Below are 27520 nucleotides of genomic sequence, written 5' to 3'. Positions count from 1 at the left end.
AACAACACATACCAACATGTCAACAAGGAGACATTAATGCTTGTTGTCGCACCGGGTCAAACCCCGGCCCTCTTAGTGAGAGGGTGACACATTCAACACCCATCCACCTCCTGTTCCAAGGGAGTAACCCAAAAACAAGGCCTCAGACTGGGTGTACCTCCGGGATCTGTACTGGTACCACTCATTAAGGTGGGCGTTTACAGAATAGGATACAGTCAAAGTACAAGGTCATACAACGAACATACAAAAGCTGACTGGTCGGTCGGTCGGTCGGTCGGTCGGTCGGTCGGTCGGTCGGTCGGTCGGTCGGTCTGTCTGTCTGTCTGTCTGTCTGAGAGCTGGGCGATATGGACAAAAATCCATATTGCGGTAAATTGCTTGAATTGATGCGATAACGATAAATAGAACATTAATCTGCACCACAGTTTTGTTTATTTATCCTTTAAATAACTAGTTAGATGGTTGGAGCCATCAATCTCCCAGATTATCAACCTTATTTCATGTCAAACTTCACATTTCTTATCGTAATGAACGATATCAGCAAAATGCCTGTAATAAGTGATCGTATGGTCATTGTCGATACTTTTCAGTTTATCATACCAGCTCTAGTGTGTGTGTGTGTGGGGGTGTGTGTACTAAAAAAAATATGCCTGTGTATTAAGTGTGTACGCCTATGAGAGACCGTATGCGTGTTATCGTGGTTGGAGGACTCAACAGAAAGATGGATTTGAACGTTGATCGCTCTTAAACTGAGCAAACAGCTGTGAAGGGCTGTTAGCGCAAAACCCTGATTCCTGGGCTAGCCTAGCGCCGTGGAGGCCTCACCCTGAACCAATACCCAGATTACATATGACTGTAGCCCCCTGCCTCTGCCTGAAACACATACTAACCCACAATGCAGCCCTGCTGCCCTACAAAAATAGCTGTTAATCCACAGCGAGAGGAGAGGCAGACGGAGAGAGCAGTTTAACCCTTCCCGTGCCAGTCTGCCAGATACCAGCAGCGCTGGGGTTAATGAGCTCCCAGCCTCCTGCATCTGGTCTGACAAAACCTTCTGTCATTTAGGCTACACATCCAGGAAACAGGGGATCATTTATTTAGATGGCTAGGAGAATGAGAGAGGGGATTACAATAGAGGATAGAGAAGAGAATGGAGAGATGGGAGAAGAAAAAGGAAGAGGGGGAAAAATAAAAGATTTAACCATATGCCCATCGAGGCAACAGTCTGTAAACCCTGTCGTAGGGTTCTGTTAAGGTAAACTTGCCTCTTCTCCCTTGCATCCTCATCYGCATCATCAGCCTCGGTCTGTCCTCAATTCCCCCTCCTCCATCAATCTGTTCTCCATTATGATGTCCCCCTATGCTTTATCCTCACAGAATGCTTTGCATGAGATGACAGAAAATAACAAATCCTTCCTAAAAATAGGCCTGAGCTACAGTCCACAAGGAGAGAGAAGTTTGGCTGTGATTATAATGGTATGGAAGGGAAGAAGAAAAGTGCTGATGGTAAAACAGATTGGTGGTTGGAAGGTGTTTTTAAGGACAGCATTAGCCACTAGTCAGCAGGAGAGCAGACAGAATAGGAGCCAAATCAGCACGACATGATAAATAGCTTTATTTTACGCAATCTGTTACTGCCTCGCCAGAATATTACATTATTGTGGTTTTTAGGGGGGGGGTGATCTGATTCTCAGCAATGGACCACTGCCGGTACAAAAACAAACACACTCCCCTATAAAGCACTGTGGGCTTGTGAGGCCCGAGCTCATAAATTGTCCCAAAGCAACTGTGCACAACAGCACTCAGGAGAGAGATAGAGCTCGGCAAATCTTTGCCATTAACACCACTGAAGCCATTAACACTTTCCTACTGGGCCTGACACAGATCAACTGATTCACTAGCTCGGTCACTCTCTCGCTTCACTCAGGGGAGCGGTCTAATATAGCAGCTATACCTGTCTGCCTCACAAGTTGCCATGGGACCATGGTTGCCAAGGGCTTGTTTTAATCATATGGAGGGGGTGGTGGTGTTAGTCATGAAGAAAAAGAGAGTGAGAAAGAGGGAGGGAGAGAGAGAGAGCAATTACAAAATGATTACAGTGCAGAGCGATGCCATGATAATAAAAAAAAGAATGAGGCCTTCACAGAGAGAGTGAGATATTTACCAAGTAGGAAGAGGGGGAAGGGAGGTAGTAGTGATGGGGAAAACATTGATACAGTTACATATCGCAATATTTTTGGAGGATATTTTTTTCGATATTTGACTACAAGTATCGATTTGTTATATATATATATATATTTCATACATGTATCATATTTTTTACTACTGTAGGTAGCGTTAGCTAGGGCTAGTCGGCTGTACTGGCACCAAAACTCCAGTATTTTTCATCCTATACCTTGTTCTCTTTTTAAAGTGAGCCAACATGTTTTCAGCACTGTTATTTCCCTGACTGATCAAAACTTGTTTTCTCGTGCTATCTCGCCTCTCTGCAGAAGATATATAGTGAGCAAAATGTTTGGAACATCAATTGCAATAAAATCTCAGTACATATAGAATCGGGAGACGCAATGCATATCCTATAGGCACAATACATATCGTCTCATCCCCAGCCCTAGGAGGGATGATGAAAGAGAGGGAGTAAGGGAGGGAGAGAGAGGGAGAGTTCTATGAGTACACATATCTTCCGTGCATCCAAGGCATTTATGTGTTGTTGACTTCCATTGATGCTTTTTCCGCTTGACACACACACACTCATGCACACACGCCACAAACACACCACAGTGATGAACATAATATTTACTGTGATGCATTACTGTTGTTGAGTAGCATTCCTGACCCACCCTTTAGTGCCACAATCTGGGGTCTGATTTTCCCTCATTCATAAGTGTGTGTGTGTGTGTGTGTGTGTGTAAAAAGTGAACCTGTGGAACTAATGAATAACATTAGCTAACACAGTTGGTCATCTGAAGAGTTTCTTCTAACACCTCAAGTCAATACCAACGAGATAAAGTCACCGTCTCACACGACATCACGTGAGCCACCTAATGTATGTGCGCACACAATATGGTGGCTTGTATCATGTCATTCTGAAGACATGCACTGTCAGTCTGTCCGTATGTCTTCTTGTCAGAGTCTGACCTACAAACGCAGATTAGGGATGGGTATCCTACTTTGCGAACTGCTAATGCCATTAACAATTGGTTAGCCGAGGCTAGCTAGACGGGTTCCACACTGAAAAGATGCTAAAACATTAGTTTGACAAAGACAAAGAGCGTATTTTCATCAGAATCATTAAGCATAGTCCTTCTCACCAAACAGATGTCCTGGCTGTGATTCATCACCATGCACTGTTCAATGTGGAGTTGTTCATCCACTCAGAACATAAGAAATAAAATGGCAGAATAATCTAGATCAAACCTAGCGAAATGACAGATTTTGATTTGTAACCCTGAAATGTTTTTATTTCAACTTGCCCAATTGAGCCCAGTTTCAAATGATCACTCTTTGAGAATAACTGTTCCAGACGCGCGTCACTTCACACTTGCAACTTTTATCATTTGAAAAAATATTCTGTTCTAGATCACATCATGTTTTTACCATAAAATAGGTGGGTCTGAATGTGATAAGGGCTTGGGAAATAACAGCGTGTTGTCTGTTAATTAACAAATAAAAGGCTATGTCATTGCACAGCTATAGGCTTCTTCAAGCAAGCGCCACTGCTGAGGTTATTGCCTTTCTGAAGATTGTGTTCCATMATATAATATAACCAGTTGATATTACGGGTTACATAAATTCATCTTGAAAAGGCATTGGCTTTTTCATTGACTGAATATACAGTACATACAGTTGAAGTCAGAAGTTTACATACACCTTAGCCAAATACATTTAAACTCAGTTTTTCACAATTCCTGACATTTAATCCCAGGAAATATTCCCTGTTTTAGGTCAGATAGAATTACCACTTTATTTTAAGAATGTGAAATGTCAGAATAATAGTAGAGAGAATTATTTATTTCAGCTTTTATTTCTTTCATCACATTCCCAGTGGGTCAGAAGTTTACATATACTCAATTAGTATTTGGTAGTATAGCGTTTAAATTGTTTAACTTGGGACAAAGGTTTTTGGTAGCCTTCCACAAGCTTCCCACAATAAATTGGGTGAATTTTGGCTCATTCCTCCTGACAGAGCTAGTGTAACTGAGTCAGGTTAGTAGGCCTCCTTGTTCGCACACGCTTTTTCAGTTCTGCCCACAAATGTTCTATAAGATTGAGGTCAGAGCTTTCTGATGGCCACTCCAATACCTTGACTTTGTTGTCCTTAAGCCATTATGCCACAACTTTGGAAGTATGCTTGGGGTCATTGTCAATTTGGAAGACTCATTTGCGACCAAGCTTTAACTTCCTGACTGATGTCTTGAGATGTTGCTTCAATATATCCACATAATTTTCCTTCCTCATGACGCCATCTATTTTGTGAAGTGCACCAGTCCCTCCTGCTGCAAAGCACCCCCACAACATGATGCTGCCCCCCCCATGCTTCACAGTTGGGATGGTGTTCTTTGGGCTTGCAAGCCTCCCCCTTTTTCCTCCAAACATAGCAATGGTCATTATGGCCAAACAGTTCTATTTTTGAGAGGACATTTCTCCAAAAAGTACGATCTTTGTCCCCATGTGCAGTTGCAAACCGTAGTCTGGCTTTTTAATGGCAGTTTTGGAGCCTGTCTCTTATACACATCTAGATGTGTATAAGAGACAGCTCCAATACCTTGACTTTGTTGTCCTTAAGCCATTATGCCACAACTTTGGAAGTATGCTTGGTCATTGTCAATTTGGAAGACTCATTTGCGACCAAGCTTTAACTTCCTGACTGATGTCTTGAGATGTTGCTTCAATATATCCACATAATTTTCCTTCCTCTTGCATCTATTTTGTGAAGTGCACCAGTCCCTCCGGCAGCAAAGCACCCCCACAACATGATGCTGCCACCCATGTGCTTCACGGTTGGGATGGTGTTCTTCGGCTTGCAAGCCTCCCCCTTTTTCCTCCAAACATAGCAATGGTCATTATGGCCAAACAGTTCTATTTTTGTTTCATCAGACCAGAGGACATTTCTCCAAAAAGTACGATCTTTGTCCCCATGTGCAGTTGCAAACCGTAGTCTGGCTTTTTAATGGCAGTTTTGGAGCAGTGGCTTCTTCCTTGCCCAGCGGCCTTTCAGGTTATGTTGATATAGGACTCATTTTACTGTGGATATAGATACTTGTGTACCAGTTTCCTCCAGCATCTTCACAAGGTCCTTTGATCTTGTTCTGGGATTGATTTGCACTTTTCGCACCAAAGTACATTCATCTCTAGGAGACAGAACGCGTCTCCTTCCTGAGCGGTATGATGGCTGCGTGGTCCCAATGTGTTTATACTTGCATACTATTGTTTGTACAGATGAACGTGGTACCTTCAGGCATTTGGAAATTGCGCACAAGGATGAACCAGACTTGTGGAGGTCTACAATTTTTCTTCTGAGGTCTTGGCTGATTTCTTTTGATTTTCCCATGATGTCACGCAAAGAGGCACTGAGTTTGAAGGTAGGCCTTGAAATACATCCACAGGTACACCTCCAATTTAATCAAATGGTCAATTAGCCTATCAGAAGCTTCTAAAGCCATTACATAATTTTCTGGAATTTTCCAAATTGTTTAAAGGCACAGTCAACTTAGTGTATGTAACCTTCTGACCCACTGGAATTGTGATACAGTGAATTATATGTGAAATAATCTGTCTGTAAACAATTGTTGGAAAAATTACTTCTGTCATGCACAAAAGTAGATGTCCTAAGCGACTTACCAAAATCTATAGTTTGTTAACTTCTTTATGATAGGGGGCAGCATTTTCACTTTTGGATGAATTGCGTGCCCATAGTGAACTGCCTCCTACTCTGTCCCAGATGCTAATATATGCATATTATTATTACTATTGGATATAAAACACTCAAAGGGAATATTTATGATGTAATTTCGTATTTCTGTTGACTCCAACATGGCGGAGAAATGTTGGATAAGAGCGTCAGCTAAATGACTTAAATGTAATGTAAATGTGAGCGTCGTCTCAGATTATTGCATGGTGTGCTTTTTACGTAAAGTTTTTTTAGAAATCTGACACAGCGGTTGCATTAAGAACAAGTGTATCTTTAATTATATGTAAAACATGTATCTTTCATCAAAGTTTATGATGAGTATTTCTGTTATTTGACGTGGCTCTCTGCAATTTCTCCGGATATTTTGGAGGCATTTCTGAACATGGCGCCAATGTAAACCGAACAAAACATAAATGTATTGTGTAACATGATGTCCTATGAGTGTCATCTGATGAAGATCATCAAAGGTTAGTGATTCATTTTATCTCTATTTCTGCTTTTTGTGACTACTATCGTTTGCTGGGAAAATGGCTGTGTTTTTCTGTGGCTATGTACTGAGCTAACATAATAGTTTGGTGTGCTTTCGCTGTAAATCCTTTTTGAAATCAGACATGTTGGCTGGATTCACAACATGTGTAGCTTTAATTTGGTGTCTTTCATGTGTGATTTCATGAAAGATAGATTTTTACAGTAATATATTTGAATTTGGCGCGATAATTTTTTTTCTTGCTTTTGGCCAAGTGGGACGCTACCGTCCCACATATCCCAGAGAAGTTAACAAGAAATTTGTGGAGTGGTTGAAAAACGAATTAATGACTCCAACCTAAGTGTATGTAAACTTCTGACTTCAACTGTACATATATGGCAATTTAGCAATTAGGATTTGATATCTGTAATGGTTGACAAATTAGGCATTGTTGCGCACTGTTGGCGTATAGATAAATGCACACTTTTTTTCCAGTGTGGGCCTTGTGTTCTAAAAATAGTTTTAAAAATGTCAAATGCCCATCCCTAAAGCACGCACCAGTCACAGCCCCTGAGCTGAGTGCAGTGCAGAAGTAGGCCAAGTGATTTAAAGCAGGACGCTCACCCTCAGCCTTAACCCACCACTGTCTGGCACATAACTTACACACGTGGCACAGCTAACTCTATGTAGGGATGAGAGAAGAAAGGGAGGAGGGAAGGTAGAGAGAAATGGGGATGGGGGATTTAGAAAGAAAGAGTGCAAGAGACAGACGGGATCAGAGAGAGCCAGAGAGATAGGTGAAAACTAACAGTGAGAAAGACAGAAGTCTTGGGGCACCTTCATGGCCATTCATTCAGTAGAGCTAGGGATTCACCACCAGTAACACACTTCTATCCAAAAATACCCTGGTCCATCTTCTCTCTATTACACCACCCAGGGCTCTCTCCTCCCCTCCCATCCTCTGCCAGCTGGTCCTGAGCCCAGCAATTAAAGACCTGCCTAAACCACTCTACCTCCCTGTTTCCTCCGGGTATGGCCCTGCTCCACATGAAACTGATAGGGGCCGAGCATGACAGGCATCAGATGGGCTTACCTGCAGAAAGAGAGATGAGGGGAGCAGGTGCTAGCCCTCCTCTTTGTCTGGACTTGCCCTACAGTATGTGGTGAGCGGTGAAAGTGTGCTTTTGTTTTTGGGGAAGAGGGGGTGGAGAGGTAGTTACAGGTTACCAAGTCAGTTAAAGGCTGACTTTCACTACACTGAGAATCGCTGTGTGGAACTGGAAACAGATGACCCATTACGCACACACACACACACCTACCTTGGAGAAAACAGTGCACCACAACAGGGAACCAGAGTTTAAATGAAGTACCATACTGTCCAGAACCCTGAGACAAAACCATGGCAACTCATCACCATGACATCTATACCGCACCCCCCTAACCTACCACCCACTTCCCCTCAATGAATACTCCCCCACCACCTGTGCAACTGAGACAAACTTAGTCAGAACTGCAAGGCTTTTGTGGAGAGACAGGAGAGAGGGGGAAGGTCTTTGTGAAGTCAGTTCAATACCTTAGCAGTACCCTTGGGAAGGGGGTCGCAGTGCTGTATATAAGCTGGCTGGCGGGAGAGGATTGCAGCAGTTCTTTCCCTCTTGTTAAAGGCAGTGTTGGCATGTAGAACACCTTGCTAGTGAGTCTTCCAGCTCAGAGCAAATAGTTGGCACAGACAGAGGAGAGGAGGAGAGAGAAAGAGGCTGCCCTTCTCGTGCCTGGTGTCAAAATGCCCACGGCTGCATCCACAACCACAATGAGACTAGGCTTTCACTATTCACCTCCACTGTAGCAAACAGGGTGGTGAGTGTGTGTTGTTTGTGTAGATGTGCATGCATGCATACACACACACACACACACAGTACCAATCAAAAGTTTGGACACACCTACTCATCGAATCATGTTGTAACCAAAAAAGTGTTAAACAAATCAAAATATATTTAATATTTGAGATTCTTCAAAGTAGCCACCCTTTGCCTTGATGACAGCTTTGCACACACTTGGCATTATCTCAACCAGCTTCATGAGGTAGTCACATAGAATGCAATTCAATTAACAGGTGTGTGTTGTTAAAAGTGAATTTGTTTGAGCCAATCAGTTGTGTTGAGACAAGGTAGCGGTGGTATACAGAAGATAGCCCTATTTGGCAAAAGACCAAGTCCATATTATGGCAAGAACAGCTCAAATAAGCAAAGAGAAATGATAGTCAATCAATACTTTAAGACATGAAGGTCAGTTAATGCGGAAAATGTCAAGAACTTTGAAAGTTTCTTCAAGTGCAGTCGCAAAAACCATCAAGCGCTATGATGAAACTGGCTCTCATGAGSACCGCCACAGGAAAGGAAGACCAAGAGTTACCCCTGCTGCAGAGGATAAGTTCATTAGAGTTAACTGCACCTCAGATTGCAGCCCAAATAAATGCTTTACAGAGTTCAAGTAACAGACACATCTCAACATCAACTGTTCAGAGGACACTGCGTGAATCAGGCCTTCGTGGTCGATTTGCTGCAAAGAAACCACTGGTAAAGGACACAAATAGACTTGCTTGGGCCAAGAAACACTAGCAATGGACATTAGACCGGTGGAAATCTGTCCTTTAGTCCAAATTWGAAATTTTTGGTTCCAACCGCTGTGTCATTGTGAGGCACAGACTAGGTGAATATGGCGCTGTACAACGTGACGGTCGGGAGTACAGTACTGGGCTATTTAGCTAAAGAATCCTTGTGTCGTGTGGGCAGGGCACGCAGGAGACTGGGGTTCAATTCCCCGACAGAGGGGAAGGAGTAGGCTGTCCTTGTAAATAAGAATTTGTTCTTAACTGACTTGCCTCGTTAAATAAAGTTTACACTAAGAGCATAACATTTCTGCACACTAATTTTCTTATCTAGTCTAACCAATACCCAAACGGAGATTAAGTGAAAATAAAATATCATTGATTTATCAAGACCAGTCCCCATGCTCGTCTCAGAGCAGCGCGAAACGGTGCTAAAATCCTATTGCTTCCAACTTCAATATGCTCTTTAAATAAATAAGACCTACACCACTTTTAACAGCACATTACTCAACACTAGTGAGACTCATTTTGCCTACGGTAGGTCTACAGTATATCGTAAAAAATTATGTGACTCTCTGCCAATAATTACATATAGAGGATTGGAGGATTCTAAATTAAAACCAAAAGCCACCTCATGCGTCTCCCGATGGCGGCCGGCACGGGTATCGAACCTGCATCTGTAGCAATGCCCATCTACTCCGGAGCAAAGTATCAAAATACAGAGAGGTGTTGGTAAAGGTATGTTGTCCTGCTAATAGCCCATAATGGGCTATTATAATACTGTACATGGTGTCCAGGTCAGGAAAACTAAGACATTTCTTTATTAAAGACTATCAGAAAGAATGTTGGTACGTATTTATTTTGATCCAAAGCCATGAATGAGTGAGTCACTCAGCTTTATGTAGATGCCGGCTATATGACTGTGTCATCAACTTGATAATATATAATGATATTTTGGAGGTTATTTCGTCTTCAAAAAACGGAAGAGAGCGATTGCAATCTGAATAAAGGCCAAAAGAATATTTGTAAAGGCAAAAACATTTCTTTCTGTTTTTAGAGGGAGGGAAACGCTGGGCCAATTGTGCGCCTCCCATAAAGGCCAAAACATAGCTCTGCTAATATCCATCATGGTGCTGTACAACGTGACCGTGTGTTTGAAAGAGTATTTTCCAGTAAGCAACAATTTGTTTACCTTCATTAGACAACTTTGTTCCAATATTTCTGTAATTCACTGATATTTATTCCCATAGTAATTCGTTATGGATCCATAACTAAATAAACATCAGCAGTTTGAAAGAACATTTTTATAATTATTTTATTAACGAAAGCATTAAGATGTTGATGAAGAAATACTGTACTGTTGTTTTGAGTTGGAAATGTAACACTTCAGAGTACTTAAGCATCGAATACATTGCAGGTAGGGGGATGTTCACACCTACAGTAGCCGGGCTATAGAGTCTGTTGTCCTGCTAATCGGGCCACAAGTGTTTGAAAACCTGTTTTCAAAATGCCACCAGCTGTCCATCACTACCGTAAATAAAAGCACAGCACCTTGTTTACATTCTTTATTGTAACCACAATGTCACAAATAATTTGTATCTACATTTCCAATTACTTTTAGTAATTTTAGTTTGGGATTAATTTTATTAATATTATGGTGTTTCTTTTCCAAGGAAAACGAAAAACACTCTGGGTTTCAATTACGATGGAACGAAAAATATGGAGCTGTACAACGTGACGGTCGGGAGTACAGTACTGGGCTATTTAGCTAAAGAATCCAGTGTCCTGCGGGAGACCGGGGTTCAATTCCCCGAAGGGGAGGAAGGAGTAGGCTGTCCTTGAAAATAAGAATTTGTTCTTAAACTGACTTGCCTAGTTAAAGGTTGCAATAAGAGCATTACATTTCTACACCATCATTTTCTAATCTAACCAATACCCAAACAGGGATTCAGTGAAAATAAAATCTCATTGATTTATCAAGACCAGTCCCCATGCTCGTCTCAGAGCAGCGCGGAACGGTGCTAAAATTCTATTGCTTCTAACTTCAATGTGCTCTTTAAATAAATAAGACATACACCCCTTTTAACGGCACATTACTCAACATTAGTGAGACTCATGTCGCTTACGGTAGGCCTACAGTATATTGAAAAATATGACGTGACTCTGCACCAATAATTACATATAGAGGATTGGGGGATATTTCTGTAATTCAGTGATATTTATTCCCATAGTAATTCGTTATGGATCCATAACTAAATAAACATCAGTATTTGTATCATTATTGTATTATTGACTGCATAAAGATGCCATTATTAGTTACATTGTTTTACATTGTTTCTCACTCATTTTGTAAAATGAGTGAGAAAAAGGCCATTCTTGAACATGGGGTGAGACATTGGTACTAATTTGTAAATAAAACCAGTTTGTTATTTAGAATGATTTATTTCTGTTTTTAGAGGGAGAAAAACCAAAAACCTACAGCCATCTCATGGGTCTCCCAGTCGAGGCCGGCACGGATACTGAATCAGTATCTGTAGCAACACAGCTTGCACTGCTATGCAGTGTCTTAGACCAACTCAGACGCTGTACAACGTGACTGGTCGAGAGTGGCCTACAGTAAGAGRAAAATAATCCTAACAAAATAAAATAATAAAAACCTTAGTGTAACAACAGTTTTAGTAAGTAATACTGAAGTCGTGCACAATTATCAGTTTCTATTTAGGTTTATGTCGCCCATTCATTGTCAGTTAGAGACACAGTAGGCCCCAAAAGCATAATCAGTGGAGCAATGAAGTGGTGACGCAGGGTACCTTACTAAACCACAAATTACCTCTAAATCCCGCGGCGTAAACTCACAACTTTTAAGAGGAACCACTGTAAGATGGAGAGTGATGGAGTGCTGCATCAATGACCTGGCCTCCACAATCACCCGACCTCAACCCAATTGAGATGGTTTGGGATGAGTTTGACCGAAGAGTGAAGGAAAAGCAGCCAACAAGTGCTCAGCATGTGGGAACTCCTTCAAGACTGTTGGAAGAGCATTCCTCATGAAGCTGGTTGAGAGAATGCCAAGAGTGTGTAAAGCTGTCATGAAGGCAAAGGGTGGATACTTTAAAGAATCTCAAATATAAAATATCTTTTGATTTGTTCACCACTTTTTTGGTTACTACATGATTCCATGTGTTATTTCATAGTTTTGATGTCGTCACTATTATTCTACAATATAGAACGTAGTAAAAATAAAGAAAAACCCTTGAATGAGTAGGTGTGTCCAAACTTTTGACTGGTACTGTATGTGTGTGCTACTCAGGGTATTCAAATAATTTAAATGTGATACGGGGGAGAGAAAGTGAAAGTCAGTGTCTCAACACAAGCCTGTGTATGTGTACAGTCAGTGCATGCGAAAGTGTCAGTGTTCAAATCAAATTTATTTATAAAGCCCTTCTTACATCAGCTGATATCTCAAAGTGCTGTACAGAAACACAGCCTAAAACCCCAAACAGAAAGCAATGCAGGTGTAGAAGCACGGTGGCTAGGAAAAACTCCCTAGAAAGGCCAGAACCTAGGAAGAAACCTAGAGAGGAACCAGGCTATGAGGGGTGGCCAGTCCTCATCTGGCTGTGCCGGGTGGAGATTATAACAGGACATGGCCACGATATTCAAATGTTCATAGATGACCAGCAGGGTCAAATAATAATAATCACAGTGGTTGTCGAGGGTGCAACAAGTCAGCACCTCAGGAGTAAATGTCAGTTGGCTTTTCATAGCCGATCATTCAGAGTATCTCTACTGCTCCTGCTGTCTCTAGAGAGTTGAAAACAGCAGGTCTGGGACAGGTAGCACGTCCGGGTTCAACTCTGAATCTCCATCAGTGTGTGGAAGTATGTATGTGTTAGATAGACTATGAGGATGTATCTTTGTGTGCATATGTGCGTTTGAAGTACACATTCTCTCGGGAGTTTAGAGAGTCTGCCCAGCTACAGGAGGAAGTGCTCTGGTGCTCTGCTCCAATCACAGGCCTGGGTTCTAGTCAGGTGACTTGGGCAGCACTCAAGTGTTGTGAATCAGATTAAAACAACCTTAAATGAGGCCCACAGTCATTCAGTCAGCCAGTCATTAATTTAGTTCAACCAGCCAGTCTGTCAGTCGAACCAGCCGCCTAGCCCTGAAAGTGGAGGGGAAGGGGATGAAAGGAAAGAGGCAGCCCCCAATTAAGAAAAACAGCCATTATAAGAATCAGGGACATATGGAGATTGCATGGAAGTGTGTMAAGTGAGTGTGTGTGGGAAGTGGGAGGAGTTTAAGTGAAGGAAAACTACAAAATAAGACAAATTAAACTTTGTATAAATAAACACACTGATAGATATATTTAAGGTTAAACCGAAATGGAAGACAATAGGGCCATGGTCAGAAATGTGTTTGGAGGAGATACAACTTTTATGCAATATAAAAAGCCATTAAAACAAAGAAGAGTGAGGTACAACATTACAGCAGGGGTGTCAAACACATTTTATCTCAGGGGCCGCATCCGGTCTTCAATGAGGGCCGGAAGGCCACACTGAAATTTCCTTGCCATCAAAATTTGCAAAAGATAGTCCTTTTTTCTGATGTTCCCTGACTCTCTAGATGTCATTTAGGTGATTATTAGCTAGCTGGACATAAACTGTATGACTGCAGGTCCATTATAATTTTTACACAGTTTGAATTTGGTTTTAGTCATTTTAAAGTATAGTTCTTTATTTACTCAAACCACTGGCCTGCGGGCCATATGTTTGGTACCCCTAAACTAAAGTGAATACAGCCAGATATACCAACAGTCTCACTACTGAGAGTGGTATAAGCTATTCCAATGGACACCTGCTGTTTTTTGTCTTCTTTTTATGCTACATTCCCCAATCTCTCCCTAAAACCATGTGCCCACACAGATCAGACAGAGTGCCTCAGCCTGCCCCTCCCATCCTTATATCCCCTATACCCAGTCCAGATGGCCTCCCATACAGTAGCATGCTAAACCCTAAAGGCTCAGACAAGCCACAACTGTCATTAAGAACAAACACAACACACCGAGTTAGACTTTAAGACACAGAACCTGAAGATATATACCTAAGAGCTAGTGAATGTCTTGCAGCCAGAAGCCACAAGACAATGTCTCTCATCCTAAACTGCTAGTACCACCATTCATCGGACCTTGCTTGATTGACTACACTAATAGACAGAATACATAAGACAGTCATACTATCTCCTTGTGTCTGAACCCCTCTCAGGCAGAGTGTAGCATTGTGGGGTTTCTCCAGAGCCCGCCCGCTCACAGTTGCCKTTCTGTCTGTCCGGTACACACGGATCTGATGGCAGCTGGCCGGCCACGGCGGACATTTTGGTGTGGAACAGAGAGGCCTTCTCTAGGCCTTATCAGTCAGAAGGAGGTCAGAAATAGATAGCAGAATGAAGGACCTGTTGTCTGTGAGGCCAGTTAGCACCAGGCTCTCTGTGTCTAACAGASAACTCTTTTTAGAATCAATACAGCCAGGCGAGCGAGCGAGAGAGCAAGAAAGAGGAAGAAAGAGAGAGAGAGGGGGAGAAGGAGAGCGACATCTGACTAAGCTAAACCTACTACCCCACACCATGGGACACCTATCAGGACACATCGAACACGCATGACTGATGAACTGACAGTGACATGACATGTGTGCCATTGGACGTGGGTGCGTTCCTGTGTAGACTTATGACTCATAYCCATCTACTGGTCTCCTTCTTGGTTTAGATAGAATAACTCAGAAAAGACTCCTGCATCTCTAGCTAACCCTCTTTAGGGGTAGAGCTACAGCCTCATTTTGAAAGACCTAAAAGCCAGCGGAGCACACTTGTTCTCTACACACTACATAGACATAATACTGTAATGTCTTCTTCAGACCCAATGAAACAATACACGCCTTGCAAAATAGCATTGTGGACTTCAAAGTTGTATCTGTGAAGAAAGTATCCAGTGAGCTGTCAAACCCACACAGAGGAAATAGTGTTTTCACAGAAATGCACTCAAAAAGATCAGTGCTGTCACTGTCTCTGGGAGCTAGAATGGCTGTCTATTTACCCTATTGTCTGAATTTATTAGTCATTGGGCCGCCCTATAACAGAGCATGAACACATACTGAGTGTATTGTATAACAATCTGTCTCTTCACAGGGGACATAAAGATGCTTATGGTTTGGAAATTAATGAGTCTGAAGGCGATCAGGACAAACAAGCAGCTGGTGTTTGTGATGATTGTATTTTGTTGGAGGCACGCAAGCGAAGAACAACGCTTAGCCCTTATTGATCAGGTCTCAACTCCCTTCACTGCGTCTTAATTTTCCTATCATATGGGGGAGGGGAGTGGGTGGGCATGGTGTACTGGGGGCTAGCTGGGTATATGGAAGGACCAAAGCTAGCTTAATAATCAGGGGGACAAGTTAAAAAGGGGGAGGAGGTAAATGGACARGATCTAAATGGGGGGGTAAAGTTGTCACCCAGTCACATCATGGCCATAAGCTGCTAATTAGACATGGCTATGCATGGCTGGATAATGGGCCAGCCTGCCACCTGACCCTGAGGGCAGTCAGAGGGGTGTCAAGTCAATCTGGGGCCAAAAGCCAGGTCTCTCTCTCTCACTCCCTCTTCACCCCCCCCCCCCCCTCTTAATTCTCATGGACACAGCCCAAACCTTGCATTCCACAGTGAGGGCTCGTCCACTACTGCCATAGTGGAGGGAGAGGAGGACCGCTGTATGTTTTGCAGCTTTTCCACCTTTCACAGCAAGCTGCCAGGGGGCTAAGCATTTGGCCGAGCCCCTGTGCTTGGGTGGCCGGGCTCTGGGAAGGATAGGACAACTGCAGTCTCTCTATTAAACTCTTGTTAGGGAGAGTCGAGCCAGCGTTTCAGTACGCAGTAGCAGTGACTTCATCTGGGTAGAATGTCGGTATGTTCATGAAGGACCTACACCTGGAGCAGGTAATGAGGGGAAACTAGGTGTTAACCACAAACAGTGTTTTAATTAGGTGGTAGCTAATGCCATGGACTGGTGTGCCTGACATTACAGTGAGAAGGGGCAATCCAGTGTTAAATTTACACTTTCCTTCAGTTTTTTTTAAAGACACCAGCAGGGATGGTGGTTTGAATCAGCAGAGTGTGGAAATGAAAGTCAGGTGAAAAATCAGGCCTTACTTCTTGCCAGGCTTCTAGTACATTTAAGCTGCTGTAAGTAAGTGTAGGTGCCCACTCCAAACTACATGGACACTGCACCGCATCACACCTCCCACCATGGACCGTAACCCTGTTCCTCACTCGCTCTCTCATCTTTGTCCTCTCTCATCTCTTGTAGACCTAAGGCAGATGGAGAAGGAGGTGGTGGAAGGTCAGGGCAGGGGGAGATCTCTAAAGCAGACAGCTCCTGCAGAGGCAAGCCAAAATTCCCCTGGCCCATCTGTAAAGTGCTGCAACGCTGCCTCTCCGTCTTTGCCAGTATTTACTCTGATGTACGGTATTGATGCCCAACCCAAACATCCGCCTGATAAAAGCCCTCGGTCCCGGAGAGAGGAGGAGAAGAAAAAGCCAGAGTTCAAAAAGCAAGCTCAGCCAACCATGCCTAGGTGCTTCAAACGAATGGAAAAGAGATWAAAAAAAAWWAAAAAAAAGATAGACTGACACAGAACCTTCCTTCCGCCATGATCCAAAAATGTGCACTGGACTTTTCCCTTGTAAACTTAATTATAGCTACAGGAGCTGATCTTGAGGTGCAGCCATAAAGGAATGTGTTATGCATAGGTGTGGGTGAGGCACATACAGTATCAAANCCCTTGTAAACTTAATTATAGCTACAGGAGCTGATCTTGAGGTGCAGCCATAAAGGAATGTGTTATGCATAGGTGTGGGTGAGGCACATACAGTACCAGTCAAAAGTTTGGACACACCTACTCATTCAAGGATTTTTCTTTATTTTTACTATTTTCTACATTGTTGAATAATAGTGAAGACATCAAAACTATGAAATAACACATATGGAATAATGTAGTAACCAAAAAAGTGTTAAACAAATCAAAATATATTTTATATTTGAGATTCTTCAAAGTAGCCACCCTTTGCCTTGATGACAGCTTTGCACAGCTTGATGACATCTTGGCATTCTCAACCAGCTTCATGAGGTAGTCAGCTGGAATGCATTTCAATTAAACAGGTGTGCCTTGTTAAAAGTTCATTTGTGGAATTTCTTTCCTTCTTAATGCGTTTGAGCCAGCACAAATAAGCAATCAGACTCATTCGACATCTTTRTCTGTGTCCAAAATGGAACTTCAGATTGACATTGCATCAAACAGTGTGGGGTTTGGCGGTATCCAGATTTTCATATCGTCATACCGTCCTTCTGTCACCCCGGGATTTACTGTATTATCGGCTTGGTACACAAGGAGGCGCCAAAATGCTAAAAATACCATTGGGCATCTATTACCAGAACGCTAACAAAATTAGCACAAGTAATAGAACATTTCCATGGAGGCTGCTAGCTAAATATTCTAAATAAGCACAAACAAAAATAAACTAATTGCAAAGACAGGCAATCCAGCTCATAAAGTTAGACATTTATAGGGAGGAGCTAACCGAAGAGTTTGGTGAGTTTGGACATGCTCTGCTCGGAGAAGAGGGAGGAACAGACGGCCGAGAAATATCATGCTGCGTTTTATAAACGCAGATCTAAAATGCTTCTTATTGTAATTTCTGCTCAGCATCAGACAACTTTTGTGCTTCAGTTGCACTTCTAAACTCAGATGAGAATTSACGAACGGCATTCTATCAACTGACAGCACTCTGACTGATGTGTAGCTAATTTTKTCCTCTCGGTGAAGCCAGACCATTTTTCTCCAGTAAAGATTAACTTAGGAAATATATCTTAGGAAATATATCCGGCTACATTCTTTATATGACAGGCCTAAACATTAGAAATATGACGGCCATGCATCGTTTCGCAAAAAAGACCTTGCTATTTCATTGTTAGCTCATTTACTTGTTTGGCTGGCAGTCATAGCGTTACACTTCTGTTGTCATCTGATGAAAATTAATCAATTTTCTGAATGTGTTGCACTAATGTATTTTCTGTTAAGGAGAACTATAGTTGCACATCCCTAATCACTCTGTAGAAGCAAAAAAACACTTGACTTTCAATATAAAACGCAACCCTGTCAATACAGAGCTGGACTCACTTGCTCCCGATTTCTCCCGTTGTGCTATTTACAACTGTTCAGGGTAACTACGTAAGCGTCATAATGTAAAATATGTGACAGGTGAAATGAAGAACGCAATCTACTTTATCTCCTAATGCATTGCACAAGTTGAAAAATATATATATATAAATATCCAAATGTTTTGAAAAACTTCAAATAAATAATTTCAACGGTATTGAATAACCATCCCGTGGCTATTTCCAAATACCCCGGTATACACAGTACACCGCTCAAGTCACCAACTTCTCGTCATTACATGATGACTTCTGGCATTTTGCTACTTCCTCACATCTACCTAACATCCACCAGCTCTCTACAGCAAAGCTGAGGACCAAGCAAACAATATCAAGTTCCTTGAAATAACCATGTCAGACTAACTAGAATTAACTGAACCGTTGACCAGTTGTAGAATGGACTAGACAGTTATTATGAGGGGTTATAATTGGGTTAAAATATTTGCAGAATGGGCCATTACAACTCCTGCTGGGTCTTACCCTCTAAACAAAAACACCTTTCATTATGAGATTCTCTCTCTCTATGTTGACTCCAATGCTTCCCACAGTTGTGTCAAGTTGGCTGGATGTCCTTTGGGTGGTGGACAATTGTTGATACACACAAGAAACTAACCAGCATGAAAACCCCATCAGCGTTGCAGTTCTTGACACAAACTGGTGRGCCTGGCACCTACTTCCATACCCCTTTCAAAGGCACTTAAATCTTTTGTCTTGCCCATTCACCCTATGAATGGCCCACATACACAATCCATGTCTCAATTGTCTCAAGGCTTAAAAAACCTTATTTAACCTGTCTCCTCCCCTTCATCTACACTGATTGAAGTGAATTTAACAAGTGACATCAATAAGGGATCATAGCTTTCACCTGGACTCACCTGGTCAGTCTGTCATTTTCTTAATGTGTTGCATACTCAGTGTAGTTTGTATTTACAAATGGTGTTTGTGCTTCACTGGTTGCCCTTTTCTTGTGGCAACAGGTCACAAATATTCCTGCCGTGAATGCACACTGTGGTATTTCACCTAATAGACATGGGAGTTTATCAAAATTGGATTTGGGAGTTTATCAAAATTGGATTTGTTTTCTTTGTGGGTCTGTGTAATCTGAGGGAAATCTCTCTCTCCACCACAACAGCTGCTGTCCACATAGCTACAAAAAAGGCACACAGCTGCCATTAGCACGTCTGAATATGATGGCCAATCAAAAAGGGCTGTAGATCGAATATACACATGCAGATCCTAACACAAACACACAAGGCTGTGGATCAAAACATATGCAAACCCCAAACACACACATAGACTGAGGCACTAAATGAATGTGGGATATGGGAAACTCTCTATTTTAATGACCGAGTAGGCTTAATCCCCCGGCAGCCTTCATGACGTTGGCAGTCCCTAAACAATATGATTTGATGTAACATTTCTTTACGCCCGGTTCTTTATATATAGCAAATTGTTTATGTGCCAGTCCCCAGATCTAAGAAGACATTGTAGCTAGCTACTCATGGTGAAATGATTTCATATAAAACAAGTTGATTCAGTCAAGGATATCATCTGCTCTCAAGAGAAAATGGCTGCTACAGAATGTATGTTTTTAGATTTATGTACAGAGAATATCTGCTACAGTCCCTAAAAGGAAGACAACCTGTCAGCACACACCCAAATGCAGAGTGGATGGCTTTAGACAGAATCAAGATAATGACACACTACAGAAAACTCTTGGTTGTATCTTGATGTTGACATTCTGTGGATTCCTGGAGGGAGGAGYAGCCTGTATCTTCAGTAGCAGTGTGTGGGTAAAATCACCGGGGAAGCCAATGCAGAAGAAAAGGCATATTACAACCTGTGTTGTGATAATTGCCTTGTTTGCTCTATAACCTGTTAGTTCATATGCCTGGACACCGTGATATATAGGCCGAAAGGCCGAGACAATACGAAAACAGTGGCAGAATAAATTCAACCACACAATTCTTTCAGCACAAAACTGGAGAGCAACATCTGTCCGGTGAAGTCCACAAAACATATTGCATGTAGCAAACAGTTACATGACCTACAGCATGGTCAAGCAAAGTAATGTTTCTGACACATTTTCAGACTACTAATCAACTATTGATTTAGAACCATGGAGAGTTACCGCAAGTCTCAAAGAAAACGGGAGCTGCTTCCACTAGTCCAGCACCATTTCAACATCTAATCATCTATGCTTAGTTCAATACAATGACAACTAAAAGATAGCAAAAACTATTTAGTCCCATCAACYTAAGCTAAATATGATGTGGCTGTCCATGGTACTGATTTCTGTGTATGTGTAAGTAGAAAAAACATGTTGACTCACTCTACTTGTAGAGAAACGCAATGCCATCCTCCTCTTTCATGTTGCCTAAACGGTCATACAGTACACGCTTTTGTTTTTTTTTGTCCTAGACTACCTGGCTAAAATACTTGCTCACTAGACTAACTTCCTTTCATGGGCAACGATGTGCCAGGCCAGCTAGCTAACATTAGCATACTATATCTAGCTACATGTTGATCTTCCATCCTCTCAGGCCAGGGGCACAATGTATGAGTTTACGGTTGATCAGAATCGCCATTATAATCATTAGCCAGTACGGAGAATTAAGTAAAACCACAAGTCCAAATCCCTATCTCCATCCATGGCTAAATTAGGAAAGGGASGATTTTAGCCAGCCAGCCACCAGAGGACAACAACACAATGAAATGCAATAAATACATTTTTGTTTTCTGTCAATAATGACATGGCTTGTGATTGGTCTGAAGCCAAACCCAAACTGGCTTCCCTTGATAATTTTTTGGGGTGCGCCAGAACCATTCACAGCTGAGCTCACTCAGTTTAGCTCAACGCTAATTGGCTATTATTTTAATCAAGGGATGCCAAATGCTCGCTGGCTTCCCATGCATTCAATGCTATGGGCGGCAACAATGGCACATTCTTTCTGTCCAGACATCAGATAGATACCCTACACAGATAAGCTTTGCCAGCAGCATACCACCATGCATCCCACTGCTGGTTTGCTTCTGAAGCTAAGCAGGGTTGGTTCCTGGATGGGAGACCAGATGCTGCTGGAAGTGGTGTTGGAGGGCCAGTAGGAGGCACCCTTTCCTCTGGTCTAAAAAAAATATCCTATTACCCTGTGTAGGGTGCTGTCTTTCAGATGGGATGTTAAATGGTGGACTGACTCTCTGTGGTTGCTAAAGATCCCATGGTATTTAATGTAAGAGTAGGGGTGTTAACTCTGGTGTCCTGGCTAAATTCCCAATCTGACCCTCATACCATCATGGTAACCTAATCATCCCCAGTTTACAATTGGCTCATTCATCCCTCTCCTCTGTAACTGTTCCCCAAGTTGTTGCTGTAAATGAGAATGTGTTCTCAGTCAACTTACCTGTTAAAAAAAACATACTGAGACAGAGGGATGCTTTCTCCAGTGAGATACATTCAGCCTCTTGAAAATTTATGAGAGACGAAATATCTTCTTTTTTTTTGGGACACTTGGCTTCCGTTGGCATCCATGAATACACACCACTGTGTATCCTCACTCTGAACCTCTGACATGTCCTCTGATTATTACATGTTTCTATCATACCCTGCTGAACAGCTATGTAGAGCTGATGGAGGTCAGCTTTGATCACTGTATCACTGGATATCGACTGACTCAGTTCATCACTAGGCCCCTGTGTGATCTGCACTGATCCAGTCCTGGTCAGCCCGGTCATTGTATACAGTAGGGTGTAGTAGCGTACACTTTGAATCCATGTGTTTGTTGGAGTGTTTCCACCCACGGAGGACTCATTTGTCCAAATGTTAGTTTTACAGATCGTTTTATGTCAAATAAGTTTATGTAATTAATTACATATGTCAAATACATCATTTATATAGTGCAATTTATTTGGCTTTGAGTTGGCACTTTTGAGACTATGCCATTGCATATGCTACAAGGCAAGCAACATCATTATCAAATTGGCTATTTGAAAGTTTTCAAACAATTTATTTGACCCAGGTCTAATAGTCTTCCATTGGAATCCATGTGACCAATAAAATCAGGCGACAACAGTGTGATGCAAGTCGTCTATTCTGAACAAGTCTGGACATATTCTGTCTTTCTACAAGGTAACAGCAGCTTCAAAACAACAGGATGTGATGTAGGTAGGCTGCTCTAACCACTCTCCAGTGACATGGGGAAGGGGTGACGGTAGCTGGATACTGTAGGCGCAATCTCCTCCACATCGAATCCCATGCTGAGCTAGTCGACTGTTATTACAGTGTCATGTCAATTTGCCTATCACGGCATCGGATCTGAGTATACAGTAGGCCTAACTAGAATGCGCAACCGTGCACACCCAGTAGCAAAACGGGAGAAGTTTGTCAGGCTCGTATGATGGCCTAAGCATTGGCAGGGAGATGAGGGTCTGGTTTGGCTTACATGTTGTTGACGGATAAATAAACGAATAGTTGGTAAGTCCTAACACAATAAAACACACGAAAAATTCGTAAAGAAAATAAAAGGAACAGTTATATAGGTTGGCCTTTACATCTCAGCGCATTACTAATCCAGTCCAGACCGCACTGGTCCAACGGTCTATAATTGCAGCTTCTCTTGAGCAGGGAGAAAAATACATGTTTGAGCTAGTTTCCGCCTATTTCGAGTATATAGCCTATATGGAATATGAAAATCCAAACAAACCTTGTATACTTGTCCATAGGTACCATTGCCGACCACTTCCACCAGTTCGAAAATACCAGCTGGGTCCTATAAAATTAAATGATCAAATGGTTAACATTTACCAAATAACTGTTTGTGAGAGAGGGATGGTTTAGTATGGGCCACGTTACAACCCGTTAAATCAGGTGGTTGCGACCGAATTGCCTCACATCCCAGAGCATTGCAAACAAAAGAATGATTGGAACTCAGCCACCTAACGGTATCCACAACAAGAACAACACATACTATTTGTGACACATTTTACCAGGGTTTATCCCATGGTGGCGTCAATAAAATTACAATACAAGGATTTGAACAGCAAATAACACAAATCCGCATAACATGCATTGCACTCACCCGCAAAGAGGCAAGGTCTATGTCCACTAGACTTTTAGCTGGAGACTCGTTCGCCATTTTTCTATAATAAATAGAAATTACAACGTCTATTTTAGTCTCTTCAAGTCAATTGTCTATATGCAATGCCGTAATCTCATAATTGAAATTGTTATCTTATTCCTTGCTAATGTAATGTCGATCCAAAGCGGGTTTTTCTTTGTAAACTACTCCCGTCGTTGTCGAGCGGACGCGATTACTCCATATTGCGCTACCACGGTTGGCAGTGAGCTTGCTCCTCTCAATTCTCCGCCCTGCCCCTCTCTCGCTCTCAATTCAATTTAAGAGCTTTATCTCTCGTTCTCGCTCTCCCACTCACTCCACTGTAAAGCCTCACCAACACAGGAAGCAGAATCAGTCAGTGTCTGAGAGACAGATAGACCCGAGAGAAAGACGCTGCAGGTGCAGGGGGGAGTGGATGGAGAGAATAATAGTGAAGAGCTCCCCCATCAGAAATTCATCCAAACATGCTGAATTTATGTGCCCTGCTGCTAAACTCATAATAATGACTTTTTGAGCATTGTTGTTTTCCTGTAGTCTTCATAAAACCACATCCATGCTGTCTGTCAGTTTGTTAGATAAGGCTTTCGATCAGTTAACTCATTAGTCTTTAACAATGACAAATAGCCTGTAATTCATAAAAAGGACGTTTTGTAGCCTTAGTGCAGACAATGTTTACAGTGGTAGATCAGCTAAACGGCTGAATCGTACTGAATCAATACATCCTCTCAAAACATTGACTTAACCAACATAAGATGGACAAACCTTCTTTATAAATCTATGAAAACACCCTCCATCTTTCTCTGAGGCCTGTGCTGTAGGCAACACAGTCACGTGGTAATGTCGCCAACCTCCAGCTCTCTATATCAGATGAAGAGTTAATTAGAGCATGTGAAATGGAAGCAGTGATAAATATTTTACCACTGCTGTCAACCCTGGTATTGTTGTTGGGTTCTATCCCATTGCTTCCAACACCACTGAATATCAGCAGGCTTTTTGGCAAACTCTTTTCATGTCATGCGCAATGGCTGAAATGTCAGTGAGCAGGCTGTTTGTCCAGGCTGTGTCCCAAAGCAAGGTGCTCTTCGTGGGGATCAGTTCCCTACTACCCATGCCCCATGACTCAACTAAGACAGGCCCATGAAGGCCCCAAATTATCCTGTATATAACAGCAGTCATTGCTGCTGAAGAACTAGGTTAGTCTTGCTGTCCCACCTTCAACATCACAGTACTAAAGTTTGTAAATGTGTTTATCTTGCTGCCATTGTTAAAATGGTTCCCTATTTCTCCCAGCCACAGCTGTCTTTACAATGTGGCAATGTCACAGTTCTTCTAGCTGCTAGAAATAGGACATGTACATTATTTACTGCTGTACGTAAGTCTGACTGCTGGGTATTGTCTGAGCGGGCCACTGAGGCCCTGGACTGTGGGAAGAAATATATGACAGTTGGAAGTATGTACAATGCATTCGGAAAGTATTCAGACCACTTCCCTTTTTCCACATTTTGTTACGTTACAGTCTTATTCTAAAATGTAATTTTTTAAAATATTCATCAATCTACTCACAAAACCCCATAATGACAAAGTGAAAACAGTTTTTTAGAACTTGTTTCCATTGATTATCCTTGAGATGTTTCTACAACTTGATTGGAGTCCACCTGTGGTAAATTCAATTGATTGGACATGATTTGGAAAGGCACACACCTGTCTATATAAGGTCCCACATGTGACAGTGCATGTCAGAGCAAAAACCAAGCCATGAGGTCGAAGGAATTGTCCGTAGAGCTCCAAGACAGGATTGTGTCGAGGCACAGATCTGGGGAAGGGTATCAAAACATTTCTGCAGCATTTAAGGTCCCCAAGAACACAGTAGCATTCTTAAATTGAAGCAGTTTGGAAACACCAAGTCTAGAGCTGGCACCTGGCCAAACTGAGCAATCGGGGGAGAAGGGCCTTGGTCAGGGAGGTGACCAAGAACCCAATAGTCACTCTGACAGAGCTCCAGAGTTCCTCTGTGGAGATAGGGGAACCTTCCAGAATGACAACCATCTCTGCAGCACTCCACCAATCAGGCCTTTATGGTAGTGTGGCCAGACGGAAGCCTCTCTTCAGTAAAAGGCACATAACAGCCCCCTATGAGTTTGCTAAAAGGCACCTAAAGGACTCTAACCATGAGAAACAAGATTCTCTGTTCTGATGAAACTGAAATTGAACTCTTTGGCCTGAATGCCAAGAATCACGTCTGGGGGAAATCTGGCACCATCCCTACTGTTAAGCAAGGTGGTGGCCGAATCATGCTGTTGGGATGTTTTCCAGCAGCAGGGACTGGGAGACTAGTCAGGATCAAGGGAAAGATGAATGCAGTAAAGTACAGAGCGATCCTTGATTAAAACCTGCTCCAGAGAACTCAGGACCTCAGACTGGGGTGAAAGTTCACCTTCCAACAGGACAACGACCCAAAGCACACAGTCAAGACAACGCAGGAGTGGCTTCGGGACAAGTCTCTGAGTATATACACTACCATTCGAAAGTTTGGGGTCACTTAGAAATGTCCTTGTTTTTGAAAGAAAAGCACATTTTTGTCCATTAAAATAACATCAAACTGATCAGAAATACAGTGTAGACATTCTTAATGCATCCCAGAGTTGCCTCTTCACTGTTGATGTTGAGACTGGTGTTTTGCAGGTACTATTTAATGAAGCTGCCAGTTGACTGTGAGGCGTCTGTTTCTCAAACTAGACACGCTAATGTACTTGTCCTCTTGCTCAGTTGTGCACCGGGGCCTCCCACTCTTTCTATTCTGGTTAGAGACAGTTTGCGCTGTTCTGTGAAGGGAGTAGTACACAGTGTTGTACGAGATCTTCAGCTTCTTAGCAATTTCTCACATGTAATAGCCTTCATTTCTCAGAACAAGAATAGACTGACGAGTTTCAGAAGAAAGTTCTTTGTTTCTGGCCATTTTGAGCCTGCAATCGAACCCTCAAATGCTGATGCTCCAACTTCTTTAATCAGGACAACAGTTTTCAGCTGTGCTAACATAATTGCAAAATGGTTTTCTAATGATCAATTAGCCTTTTAAAATTATAAACTTGGATTAGCTAACACAATGTGCCATTGGAAAACAGGAGTGATGGTTGATGATAATGGGCCTCTGTACTGTACGCCTATGTAGATATTCCATTAAAAATCTGCCGTTTCCAGCTACAATAGTCATTTACAACATTAAAAATGTCTACACTGTATTTCTGATCAATTTGATGTTATTTTAATGGACAAAAAAWGTGTTTTTCTTTCAAAAACAAGGACATTTCTAAGTGACCCCAAACTTTTGAACAGTTTTTTGTATATTTTCACAGTAATTCTATTTAAAACATTTCCTTTTCACCATGTTCTATAGAGCATCAATCCCTGCTCTTTTGTTGAATGTGAATTATATTTCTCTGGCATCACATGGCTTTTATGAAAAGGGCCTTATTGTAACATAAGAGCATTTTATTCTGCATCTGCACTGCACTGTAATACCACTCATATTGCAGTCAGTTGTTACTCTATCTCATATACACTGAGTGCACAAAACATTAGAAACACCTTCCTAATATTGAGTTGCACACCCTTTTGCCCTGAGAACAGCCTAAAAACTTGTCTGGGCATGGCCTCTACAAGGTGTCGAAAGCGTTCCACGGGTGATGCTGGCCCATGTTGACTCCAACGCTTCCCACAGTTGTGTCAAGTTGGCTGGATGTCCTTTGGGTGGTGGGCCATTGTTGATACACACGGGAAACTGTTGAGTGTGAACAACCCAGCAGTGTTGCAGTTCTTGAAACACTCAAACCAGTGCCCCTGGCACCTTCTACCATTCCCCGTTCAAAGGCACTTAAATATTTCTTCTTGCCCATTCACCCTGTAAATGGCACACATTCACAATCCATGTCTCAGTTGTCTCAAGGCTTGAAAATCTTTCTTTAACCTGTCTCCTCCCCTTGATCTACACCAGCGGTAGGCAACCCTGTTCCTGGAGTGCCACAGATACTACAGGATTTTGTTCCAACTAGGCACCACACCTGACCAACTGAGCTAATTGATCAGTTCAGTGATTGCCTAAATTCAACACACCTGGTCTTCTAGGTCGGTTAAATAAAAAACATGACTAGGGTTGCCTAACCCT

At 42.2% G+C, this 27520-nt stretch overlaps 1 protein-coding gene across 1 annotated transcript in view; it reads right to left on the bottom strand.

The window, feature by feature from the left end:
• Nucleotides 1-23688, bottom strand: part of LOC111959374 (mitogen-activated protein kinase kinase kinase kinase 4-like) — a 112012-nt gene extending 88324 nt beyond the window's left edge. Inside the window, 2 exon segments of the mRNA XM_070437613.1 lie at nucleotides 22945-23010; nucleotides 23320-23688. Coding sequence (XP_070293714.1) covers nucleotides 22945-23010; nucleotides 23320-23376 — 123 coding nt within the window. The 5' untranslated portion in view covers nucleotides 23377-23688.
• Between the last annotated feature and the right edge of the window lie 3832 nt (nucleotides 23689-27520).

This window comes from Salvelinus sp. IW2-2015, linkage group LG36 (genome assembly GCF_002910315.2).
Source record: "Salvelinus sp. IW2-2015 linkage group LG36, ASM291031v2, whole genome shotgun sequence".
NCBI classification, from domain to species: Eukaryota; Metazoa; Chordata; class Actinopteri; order Salmoniformes; family Salmonidae; genus Salvelinus; species Salvelinus sp. IW2-2015.
This window is presented reverse-complemented; position numbering and strand designations above follow the sequence as displayed.